The sequence below is a fragment of the Amphiura filiformis genome, chromosome 16, assembly GCF_039555335.1.
Source record: "Amphiura filiformis chromosome 16, Afil_fr2py, whole genome shotgun sequence".
Lineage (NCBI taxonomy): Eukaryota > Metazoa > Echinodermata > Ophiuroidea > Amphilepidida > Amphiuridae > Amphiura > Amphiura filiformis.
The window spans coordinates 39,088,610-39,101,647 of record NC_092643.1 but is presented as its reverse complement, the minus strand read 5'-3'; the positions used below and the strand labels follow the sequence as shown (position 1 = coordinate 39,101,647).

The 13,038-nt window shown below is 37.4% G+C and overlaps 1 protein-coding gene across 1 annotated transcript in view; it reads right to left on the bottom strand.

The window, feature by feature from the left end:
- LOC140135964 (meckelin-like) overlaps positions 1 to 7,528 on the bottom strand; it is a 66,066-nt gene extending 58,538 nt beyond the window's left edge. Inside the window, exons 1-4 of the mRNA XM_072157660.1 lie at positions 7,338 to 7,528; positions 1,619 to 1,710; positions 1,093 to 1,186; positions 437 to 524 (exon numbers count right to left, since the gene is read on the bottom strand). Coding sequence (XP_072013761.1) covers positions 437 to 524; positions 1,093 to 1,186; positions 1,619 to 1,710; positions 7,338 to 7,527 — 464 coding nt within the window. The 5' untranslated portion in view covers position 7,528. The remainder of the gene's footprint in view (positions 1 to 436; positions 525 to 1,092; positions 1,187 to 1,618; positions 1,711 to 7,337) is intronic.
- Between the last annotated feature and the right edge of the window lie 5,510 nt (positions 7,529 to 13,038).

Sequence of the window (13,038 nt, the reverse complement as noted above, 5' to 3'; positions counted from 1 at the left end):
TCATACATTAATTTACATGTATTTGATGAATTTTATTGACCAGTGGCTTTGAGCTTCGAAGTCTCTATAATAGTTGTAGGTTAATAAATGCGGTTTACTTGTTGGGAGTGTATGAATGATATTTAGTTAATATATTATTTTCCACTGCCTCAGACACATTCGTCTTTCACATGATCCCCCACAAATGCGGGCTGGGCACCATGTCTAAAATTTCACCCATTTGGGTGAATAACGAATTGATTGACTTTACTTCCTTCACATCCATCAATTTCGTATAACACTTGAAAAGGCAATTCAACTTTTTAAAGCTGCAAAAATCAACAAAATAAAGGGAAATTTCCCATTGCTTTGAAAACTGCCACACCTTCCTTAATACAACCTTATGTACATATGTACAAAACCAAAATTATCCCAATTGTGCAGGTATAACACTCACCTTGTTCCTGCCTCATCTGGTTGTGTTGTTGCCTTGCAATTTTGACAGCTCTTCTGGGTCTGAAGTTTTCCATCTATTAAATACTCAACTACAAAAATAAAACAACAAGTTTTTAGATTAATGCAGTACTAATGAAGCTATCAAATGGGCCAGTCATTTCTTGTTTCATGAGGCGCCAGATATTCAAATGGAGATTGTCTCAAACACATGCCATAGAAAAAGAAGCAAAACAAAACAAAAACAAAATAACCAAACAGATCAGGGTTGTAGCTACGGTGGGCGCCGCCGCTCAGGACTGACGCTGGCTGCCCGGCACTCAAAAAAAAATGGTGGGGGCTTTGCTTACAGTTGTCACACGCAAGGTATCTGACGCCAAAAGGTTTCCCCCATCATCCATTGCATCACCATCAATCAGATGTATGATGAAATGAGGTGGTTCCAGACACGATATTTCATTGCAATGTTTTTCATAATTCAGTACTATGTCATGTAGACCAGGGGTTGTCAACTATATTTGCTTTGCTATGTTAACTGTGCATTTCAGAGCTGTTCAAGGGACAACCACAGCTGGTCGGCGGGCCGGATCTGGCCTGTGGGCCGCCAGTTGAGAACCCCTGATGTATTTGATTTGATTTTACATGTACTTTGTTTCTTACCTCCTATAGCACCATCTTCACAAGCTGCACATTCATTTGTAGGTGATAATCCTGTCGTACAACGGATACAATTCCAACCATCTTGAGTTGCTGCCTAAAACATGACACAATAATAAAATTAATTATTTAAAGCGAGGAAAGAACATTGTCTCACAGTGTGGAAGTCAAATTGATTCAGTGAAAAACTATAGCAGCTAATAATACTGACAAAAATAACAATTTGTGAATATATTCTTTTATTGATGTACATGTAGTTCAATGCAAGGAAGCAAAGAATCCGAAATTTAAAAACAAGGGGCGCTGTTCAAAATTTGCAAAGCGAAAAAAATAATTATGCAACTAATTTCTACTTTTAAAAACAGTATTGGGTCCATATAGTGATACCAGTAACCACCCTTCCTGACCCTCGATCTGGTGGTTTTTTTTTAAATGATAACCTGTTTTATCAATTATGATTTATGCCAATCTGTTCATGATAATCTTTGAGAGTTACAGTTGATTCATCAGTTTTCATCTTGTAACTTACAGCTCCAGCAGGACATGGCTGACATGCTATAGAACTTGGCGCACCTCTATTTTCTATCAGTTTGTTGCCTGCTGCACATTCACAGGAGAGTCCTAGAAAAGAAAGACAAAATATTATCAAACCTTTTCTGGGAGGGGGGGTAAAATCTCATGAATTCTGCCCATAATTTCACACAATCTAATGCCTGCAGGTTTGTTTTCAAACCAGAGTCTTATTTTGATTTTTTCAAAGTAGTAATTTTGCAAATTAAGGACATCATACTGTACTTTTCCATGTTTGCTGTGCTCTAAAATTAGGTGACTAAAATGAACAATGTACATGTACCTCACGGAAACCTGGCTCCGTTCTGATGATCGTGTCATCACTGGGCAAATGTGTCCTCCCGGTTACTCATTTTTGGGTGTACCACGTAACTCTGTCCATCGCGGTGGAGGAACAGCATGTGTTTTCAAGAGCCAAGTGAGTCTCGAACTCTGCGAAGAGAAACTACCTAAAAGTGACACTTTTGAACATTCATTATTTTACATGAAAAACCAGAACCTTTACTTTGTTGTTGTGTATAGATCATCATCTTTAAAGCAAATGCCTCAATACTTTCATGATTTTGAGATATTTCTCAATGCAGTTGACCTCCTTCCTGGACGATCAGTGGTATTGGGTGACTTCAATATCCATATGGACATGCCCAATGAAAGCGACACCAAATCTATGCTTGCTATCCTTGAGTCTCTTAGTTTTGAGCAACTTGTTGATGAGCCCACTCATGTGAAGGGACACACTTTGGATTTGGTTATGGTTAAAGAGAATGATCATGTTGTCAAGCCATATGACATCCACCCTGTTCATGTTTCTGATCATTTTCTCATACTTTGTGACATTGATTTTAAGAAGCAGTCAATTGTCAGAGCCACCAATGTGTACAAACTTACAAAGCGCGTAATTTCCGCAATATTGATCCTGTTGCTTTTGAGGAAGACCTTGTGTTCAAGCTCAATACCACTGATGATTCCATGGATGAGGCACATGTCGACCTTGTCCAGTTTTATAACAAAACCTGTAGCCAAGTACTTGAGACCCATGCACCTGCCAAAGAAAAACCATGTACCGTTCGCATCAAACCTGAATGGTTTAATCAAACTGTTCAGGATGCGCGACGCTTACATAGGCGGAGTGAACGGCGCTGGCGTAAAACAAGGACTGAAGTTGACCGTCAAGCCTATATTGATTCCCAGAGGGAAGCTGCAACAACCATTAGCAAAGAGAAAGCATCTTTTTATAATGAAAGGCTACTCAATTGTAACACTAAGGACATGTATAAGACTATAAATGCTCTTTTGAATAAGACCTCATGTGACCTTCCAGATAGTAGCTCTCCAGCTACATTAGCTAATGATTTCTGTAAATATTTCATTGGTAAAGTAAAAACAATTCGTGCTGATGTTGATGCTGTCCATGCTACCTCTTCAAACATCACTTCTCAATGTTCTACATCTAGCACATTGCAATGCTCGTTTGACAAATTTGAAGCTGTGTCTGAAGAAGAGTTATCTAAAATAATAACGCCATGGACCTCCAAGTCATGTGACCTACACCCCCTCCCGACCTGGTTGTTAAAGAAACATATCCATATTTTTCTCCCTATTCTAACTAAGATTGTCAATAACTCCCTCCTTTCTGGCTGCTTTCCTGCTGAACTACGTAGGGCTACCATCACGCCTGTGCTAAAAAAAGTGTCCCTTGACAAACAGCAGCTCTCGAACTACCGGCCTGTCTCCAATCTGGCCTTTGTTGGCAAACTGATTGAGAAGGTGGTCAGTGTTCAGCTCACCGAGTATGTTGAGTGCAATAAACTGGCTGAGCCTTTGCAGTCAGCGTATCGGGCTGCTCACAGCACCGAGACAGCACTCTTGGCTGTTCATAATACCATTCTCAGAGCTATTGATGACAACAGGGCTGTCTTTGTGGTGTTACTGGACTTGACTGCCGCATTTGATACGGTGGATCACCGTATTCTGTTGCAGCGATTGAGCCAAGAATTTGGCATCATTGGTGATGCCCATAGAGTGTTCCAGTCCTACCTTGAAAATCGCAGTATTCAGGTCTTTGTGAAGGGATGCTATTCTGATAAGGTTCATCTGCCTTATGGTGTCCCCCAGGGATCGGTCATTGGCCCGATATTGTTCACCTATTACACTCGTGCCATCGGGAACATTATTCGTAATCATGGCCTCCAATATCACCTCTATGCTGATGATGTTCAGCTGATTATCACCTTTAATCCTGCCATCCCGGGTGATGCAGCTTGTGCCTTGTTCAAACTTTCCAACTGCATCCATGAGCTACAAGCTTGGCTCACCAGTAACAAGCTGAAGCTCAATATGGCGAAGACTGAGTTTTTTGCTGCCTCTTCTGATTATCACTACATTAATCTCAAACATCTCACCCTTTATTTGGATGGGTTGGAGATCTCTGTATCTTCATCCATAAAGAATTTAGGGTCATTTTTGACCATGACATGAAGATGTCCAGTTATGTTGCTCATTTGTCCAAAACTTTGAACTGGCAGATTGGCAATATTTGGAGGATAAGGCGTTTCCTTAGTTTTGATGCGTGTACCAATGCGGTTAGGACTCTTGTCCTGTCCAAGATTGATTACTGCTCCTCCTTGCTTAATGGCATCTCCCAGAAAAACCTCACCCGCCTACAGCTTCTCCAGAACAAGTGCGCCAGACTCATTTTCAGAGAACCAAAATATATGCAATTACGCATACTTCTCCTTTGCTTCATAGTCTGCACTGGCTTCCAGTTGCTAAACGTGTCCAGTTCCGCACTCTCGTCCATGTTTATAAGGTTCTTGCTTCATCTACACCTGAATACCTGTCCTCCATACTTCACACCCGTCATTCTGGGTACTCTTTGCGCTCTACTGCTGCCACTTGTCTTTCCATTCCAAGATCCCACAAGTTGGCTGGTGACAGAGCATTTTCCACCAATGCCCCTGTTCTATGGAATGGTTTGCCATCCCACATTTGTGACTCTCCCAATGTCCAAACTTTCAAAAAGAACCTAAAATATTATTTAAAATCAACTATAATATTATGCAGTTAATCTTTAACAAGAGTGTGTTTTAAAAGCATACATAGCGTATTCCGTATTGCGTTGAAACACACTTGTCTCTGATTGGCTGCCGAGAGTGGAAAATTGATAATGAATGAACTTTGAGCTGTTGCTAGGTATGTTCATAAAATTTCAATATTTTTAGATGAAAGTTCTTTTATTTGAAAGAGAATCAAATTACCTAAACAATAAGGGGTCAATCATGTTTCTAGTGCATATACCGTATTGGTCCGAGTATAGTCCCACCCGTTTTTTATGTGAAAATTTTTCACAATTGGGGGTGGGATTATACTCAAATTTCAAAAAAAAAAAAAAAAAAAAAATTTCAAGTTTATTTTTTTTCCGGTTTTGGAGTGTTATGTCCCTGGACCTAGACCTAGATGCTAGGATCATTCATGGTTGACCTAAAAAAAATTTAAAAAAAAAAAAATATCAAGATATTTTGTATTTTTAATATGAAAATTGATACTTTGTTTTCATGTCATACTCTATTAATGATTTCAAAATGCATTCAAATTCAATGCATTTTGAAATCATTAATAAGTATGACATGAATACAAATTGTCAATTTTCTTGAATTTTTTTTTTAATTTTTTTTTTTTAGGTCAACCGTGAATGATCCTAGCATCTAGGTCTAGGTCCAGGGACACTCCAAAACCGAAAAAAATAAACTTTTTTTTCAAAAATGGGGTGTGGGATTATACTCGAACGTGGGACTATACTCGGACGAATACGGGGTACTTTTGAAGTTACAGACAAAAATAGTGTCACCAAATTGACCAAAATTTTGTGTGTGAAATTGTGACAGCAGGTAGGTATGTTCATAAAATTTTGAAGTTCAATATTTTTAGCTGAAAGTTCTCTCATTTGAAAGAGAATCAAATTACCTAAACAATAAGGGGTCAATCATGTTTCTAGTGCATATACTTTTGAAGTTACAGACAAAAATAGTGTCACCAAATTGTCCAAAATTTTGTGTGTGAAATTGTGACAGCAGGCACATGTACAATGTACACTACTGTATGTGACCCCAGATGACCTCCTATTCTTTACTGTAAGAAAGCTGTTTTGGATGGTCTTGATTTACATACAAATTGCTTTTGCGCTTTAACGAGCGTCCACTTGGTGGAACATAGATTGCACTATGTGATAGCTTATGAATCCATTATTATGCCAGTACCAACATAAGTCAACATCACTAAGTAGGTTTTGGTTGTCAAAATTAATTTTTTGTAATTTTTTCCATTGAGCCCCACAGTAAAGCCATTTTTGGCGATCCTGACTTTTAGACCACCCGAGCTATATAAGGAACAAATTGCAAATTTATCATATTAAACTTTTGCAACAAGGTTAAACATGTTTTCCACTGTACAAACATACCTTTTATTCCATCGAACAAGCTTTATTTTGTTCCAAAATTCACGTTTTTATAGCTATTTTTGACGTAAAAGAGCTGGTAACAAAACCGGTGATGCCAGCTCCGAAGTTTTCGCATAGCACAAGCGTTTGATGTACGCTCGTTTTGACGGTAATTTACGCTAGCGTATCATGCATTTTCAAGCGCGTTTGACATCGTATTACTGCGTGACGCAATTCTGCATTTATTCAAGATGGCGGATCTCTCGAAAAACGTGATGTATTTTACCCCGTAATTTCCCTCATTACTCAAAGCCCTGCCCTCTTTCACAATATTTTAGCTTCTTGGATACCATCGGAAACATAGATTAGTAATATTAGGTAGGTCACTGTATTTTTAAATATTTTTTGATGCTTTTTATGATGAAAAAAATGACGTTTTAAGCTTCTTTTCAAAAATTGGTTTTAGCTTGTTAAAAAACGGGTAAAAAATCGTTTTTAGCTTGTTGGATATTTTTGCTTAATAGTTTAAAGCTTGACTCCTTAGATGAAACTTTTAGTTTAAGCTTGTTAGAATATTAAACCTTGATGAAATAGTAATATTTGAGCCCTATATAGCGCGGGTGGTCTAAAAGTAAGGATCGCCCCATTTTTGGACCGTACAGGCACATTCCACTTCCCTATGGACGAATAGCGCCACCTATAGTGTGTGATGTGAGCCTGGCTACAGCAGGCACATGTACAATGTACACTACTGTACGTGACCCCAGATGACCTCCTATTCTTAACTGTAAGAAAGCCGTTTTGGATGGTCTTGATTTACACACAAATTGCTTTTGAGCTAAATCGAGTGTCAACTTGGTGGAACATGTCTTACAGTATATGAATGAAAAAGTGACTTTACTATGCTTGTATAGATGAGTTTTCATGATTTTTGTGAACTCTAAGATGGCTGCCTACTCATTTGAGAAATCTGAATGCAATTTCGGGGAATTCGGTGAGCATGCTTTGGAAAATATCGCCGTTTGAAAAATGGCATTTTGTGGGCATAAAATTCCCGAATCTGTGATATATGGGGATTATGGGACATTATTATGGGTACTCAAATTTCATTCTTTTCTCATTTTAGTTTTAGGACTTTCTTTTTTGTCATGTTTGTTCAATTGTATTTATAATAATATTAAATAATTAATATTATTTATAAGCTTAAATTTTATAAGCTTAAATTTTATTATTATAAGCTTACCGTTTTCAGTCTGTCTCTGAAGATCGCCACAATCTTTACATTTCAATTCTGCTAAATCAAAATATTGTGATTCCTGGCAATCACCAATTGCATTCAACGGTATAGAATATGTTGCAGCACGGATATTAGAGATAAAAACAAAACAAAGCGCTGCCCAAAACAATACGATTTCGCCGCTGTAAGCCGCCATCTTTGAATGTTTAGATTTGTTTGTTTTATGAAGTAACGATTTCCTCCACTAAGTCTTTCTGCTAATACTCAGGGTGAAACAAAATTAGTACAATTACAAAGCATAGACCTGGAAGAGATCCAATCCAGCTATTTTTTTTTCTCTCAAGTTCAAAATAATTGCGCAGATTTTTTTTCGCTACAAAGCATTTATATCAGGTCCCCATTATAGAAAAGAAAGTTCCAAAAGCCGGGTCCAAAAGTAATCTTTTTTTGGTTACATAAATTTTTACAACATTTTTTCCGGACAATTTTTACAATTAAATTTCAATCGCCACACAGTACCAAGCAACTATAAACCAGTGGAACAAATATATCATAAACACACCTTTAAGGAATTTTTTTTATTAGGCCACCCCCCAAATCTCAAAAAGTCCCTTTTGCGAGCGTAACGAACGAAAAAATAGGGGGTTTTATGCCTCTTTGGTCAACATTTTGGAAAAAAGTTCACTTTTTCACAATCTGCCCCCTATAGTCCAAAAAGGTCAAAATTTTGAAGAAAAAAGTCTACTTTTTCAAAATCAGCCCCCCCAAAAATATATCCTAGTTACTGGCCTGCAGGTACCCAACTTTGACATGCAATAAGGGGATGTGTAATAAATGAGCCCTGGGGAGGGTAAAATTGAGGGAGCAAGAAAATTGCCAGCCAAAAGGGGGCAGGGAGGGGAACATTTTGGGCAAGCTGAGAGGGGGGAAAGCAATTTTGGGACACATTTATGGCGTCTTTTAAATAAAAGGCAGCCTTAGGAACAGTACAAAAATGCTTATTATGCAAATTTTCCTGCTTGCTGCAGTTGCAATATTGAGACCATTTTAGGTTTTCAAAGTGGGATCCCAAAAATTTGGCATGTGCAAAGGGGGTGGGGAAAAGATTTTTTGGCAGGCTGAGGGGGAGAAGTGGGGAAGTTATTTTTGGTGAGCCGAGGGGGAACAAGCCAAGGAGGGAATTTTGGCAGACTGTTTTGAATTATGTAACCCCTTCCCCCCACCAAGGCCCTCACCTACCTGGGGCTCATGCATAGCCCCTAATGAAGGGATAAATAAACACAAAAAAGTATGAAAACATGCAAACTGACAAAAGTAAACAAGAAACAGCAAGATGGCCATTAACCATGTTAACAAAAAAAGATTTTTGGTCAAGAGGTAATAAAAAGATTTTAAACAATTCAATCCGAAATAAAGCTGGGGACACTTCAATCAAAATGGATCTAGGTGTAGGGCTGGCACTTTCACAGTAAGGGGCATTCGGTGAGAGTAAAATATAAAAAAATATGGGGTCGTTGGGCGAGAGCATGGAATTTTAGCATTCAGTGAGAGCAAAATGAACAAAATATGGGGTCATTGGGTGAGAGGGCCGTTTGGAAATAGGAGAGCATTGGGCGAGTATGACCTTTCTTAAAATGGGTTTTTTGGGCAAGAGCCAAAGACGCCTCGAGTTCTACAATGTAAATGGCTTTGTTATTTCATAGATCCTGGAAATGATCTGTGGTTATTTCAAGAGGTAACAAAATCAGTGATAGATGATTTGCTATTGATGGAAAAATAAGGGACTTTGGGTGCAGTGGCAGCACCAGGATTTCGAGATGGAATTTTGGGTTTCTTGCCTAAAAATTGTTGCCTTAAGTTTGCCTAACCTCTGAAAAATTGCTAGCTACACCACCGATATAGCCTGGGGGAGGGGGTCACTCCCATTGTGGCTTGTACACCATCCGCGATAATAAAAACGTGTAAAAAGGGTAGTTTTTCGTGGGTATGCAGTACTATGCACGATACGCATGTATCGTGTTTAGGGTGTCAAAAACATGAAAAATTGGAAAAAAAAGGTAGCAAAATTACAGTTGCTAATACGCGCGGAAATGAAATTTAGGGTATGAAATTTGATGCAAGGAATAAAATCCCTGTTTAGGGTGTGAAAACACACGCGTGTTACCTGTTGAGGGTATCATTTTAGCCAAGGGTTAAATCCTTGTTTAGGGTGCTTTTCAAAAGTTGATTATCGTGGATGGTGTACAGGCCAAAATGGGAGTGACCCCCCCCCCCCTGGATACAGCCAGACATACTGATACTGAAATCCCATGTAGGGGTCACATTTCCAGTCATAAGTTGAGTTGAAATATGACCCCCAGTGCTGCAGATTGTGAAAGCTGCTTAAGATTTAGGGGGTAAAGTCTATTTTTGTTCTGGTATTTGCAAGAAATGTTCAATTTTAGGCTATTTCAGCCCAAAGTGAAGGTGAATTTTGCTATTTGATGAGTCATTGCGAAGCATGCACAAATTGTGCAATTTTACCCTGTTTTGGCCCATAAACCCTGGCCATAAACACATGTTTTCGGGACATGACATTGTTTATTTTTTCCTTCTTTTAAAGTAAGTCACAGATGAACAAAAGACACAACTTAAAATTTGTCATTTTCTTTATAATACAAAGCTTTAATCACTGTTCAATCACAATGTATTGATTTTGCATGGTTTCATTCATTACATAAAACATACATTATGGTTTTATTATACATTGTACAAAATGTACATAATTATAATAGATATGTGCATGTACTATTCTTGCTCAATATTACATGCAAATTTAAAAAAAATGTTTTATTGAATTTCAGTAAAATTATTTGGTCTCTGTTTATTATGGTTTGCATGTACATGACATAATATAAGATAAAAATAAAACATTTAATAAACATACATGTATGTAAACAAGACCTCTGGAGTCCAACATTGCACACTATAATTAAAGATAGAGATAAAAAGAATTTATCGCGTCTGACGTCATCTGTCAATCAAACTCGAGCACGGTTTGTTTACAAGTGTCGTGATGATGACTTGCTGAACGTGGCGGTATAACCAGTCGCCTTATTGTTAATTTTGCACCTTCAAACATGCAAACCATCTCAAAAGTTAGGTCTTTATACATGTAGTAAGAAACTTTCTTTCGCGAAGGCACCATGTTAACAATGCCTACAATGTAGAAAAGTTGCTTTTTGCCTTGTAAAAGTACGTAATTTTTCTCCATTTGCTGCTATTCCTTTTCTCCGATCAGCACCAGATAGATCGGTCTTCCTTTTACACGCTATTAACCTGTGTTAACCAATCAAGGATCGTAACTGACAGTGATCAGACGCGATAAATTCTTTTTATCTCTGTCTTTAATTATATACTGTGTCAGGCTACAGCAGCTTGACCACTTATATGATATAAGACTTTTTGTGTAACTTGCATACTTGAAGTACATGTACTGTAGACACACAGTTTTAATTGATTAGGGCCTATTTGATTTTGAATTGAAAAATAACACTGTAAAACAGGTTTTCTAGAAAAGGAATTCTTAATTGTGACATGATCTGGTCCATGGGGGCCAAAGACGGCAAATTTGAAACTGAGATAAAGGTACAAGTAAAAATATGAAGTAAAAAACAATAAAATACATAAGAAAATGGGCATCAAAAAACTTCATAACTTTAAAACCAAGATGCTAGACCTTTGGTGTTTTCAGTAAATGATAGCCTATTGTATGTATAATGTAACAATTACAGTAACTTACTTTTCAAAAATGCCTCCTTTGGCCCCCATGGACCAGATCGTGTTACAATTTAAACACATCAAAATTTATTCAATTTTTGTCAATCTTTTTCACAAGTTCCAAAATTGCGGGCACCGTTTGTTGTTACCACCATTTTTTAACTGTTGTCAAACTAAAATATGGTGGGAATTGAAACAGATATCACATGAATAAATTTAGAAAATGGAAAAATATGTTTAGGTCCTGTAGCTTGTGGACTGAATTTACAGGAGCATTAGTTGGAACTGTATTGATGCATGCAGTAATTAACAAACTTTAGGGGGTGCAAACATGTTTTCTTTCATGACTTTTTTTCCATAAACAATTAAAACCGTGTGTCTAATTGAACACATGATAATAGCAGCTTGTCACCCTATAGCATGGAAGAGATGGAGGAGAACCGGGACTCTATACTGCCACGTACAATAGCGCCTTCAGCAACGGGGAGAAAATTGGGGGTATTTGGCTCCTTGTCGACGGTGAGCGGAAACGAATGAAAAACAATTCTGCGTCTCATCTGAAGTGTCGCATCAAGTGCGTCTCTCATATACGCCCATCATCCATGTCACGCTTGCATGAAAACGACTGTCTCAAGCGAATTCTGAGTGAAACCGAATACCCCCAATTTTTGCTCCATGCCTGTATCCATGATAGTGGCAGCTTGTTGGAGAAAAAAGAAGAAGAAAAAAACACCTTGTAAACCGAGAAAAATATTTAAGTTTCAGAGTTGGGAATGCATTTTAAAATATGAACTACGTCATTATTGAATTGGAATTGATTCACCTTGCTTTATATCGATAATGACAACTACAAAAAATTTGCTTGTTTCTGTCACATAGCATTTTATATTTTATTTTTATTTTTATTTTGCATATAATATTAAAGACATTGGGTATCCATATACATTAACATTTGATATAATGACCCAAATTATTCAGCTAAACAAAAATATGGCACATTCAGCGTTCGATCATCACAGATCCTGGAAAGAACAGGATTCAATTCACCTGGTGTATCAGAGCAAAATGCTCCCCATTTTGGACAAATTGCTACACAAATTTCAGCTTGTACATGTGTATAGCAATCTTACAATAACATGCCAATATCAAAAAACATCATCTACATTGTAAATAATGTTTTCACTCAAAATTGCTATGCAAATTTTTCAAAGTAAATCGAATAATGGACATACATATAGTATACAAAAATACAAAACATTTAGCAAAAGTAGTATGTAAATGACCATTGTGCATGAACCAAATTATTTTCGTAACTAATGAGGACAGCACAGCAATGACAGTGGTTCACAGGTGGAATTTGACCATGTCAATATATACAGAATTTGGAACCCTTACATGTACACCATCATGACCATGCCAATACCTGATATTGTGACTGTGATTCAACAACAGCAATTTGAAATACATCAAAATTGCTATATAGCAAAATTTGTAAATTGCTACACACATTAAAATCTGCATGGCAGGCACTGTCAATGATAAATGTGTACATGTACATCCATATCAAAACGATGCACTGATGCACTTGTCGGCTGCTACATGTACATGTTTCATTTCACATAATCATAATAGCTAGGAATAAATACCAGGCTCATCTCAATTGGAGGTCACTTTCAATAATCACCAATGAAGTCACATGGTAAAAGAATGTTCTCTGTATTCCTAAACCATGTGACTTGGGGTTTTGAAGTGACCTTCACTTGAGATGAGTCTGTATTTATTCCTAGTTATTAAGTGAAATGAGACACATGTATCAGCCAACAAGTGTGTCGTTTTGATATGGACGTACACATATGTACAGTCCCCAAGTTTCTCATAATTTTTATCAATGGATAAGCACCTATATTTCATGAAATTCACAAAATTAAATTTAAAATCATCCCCTTAA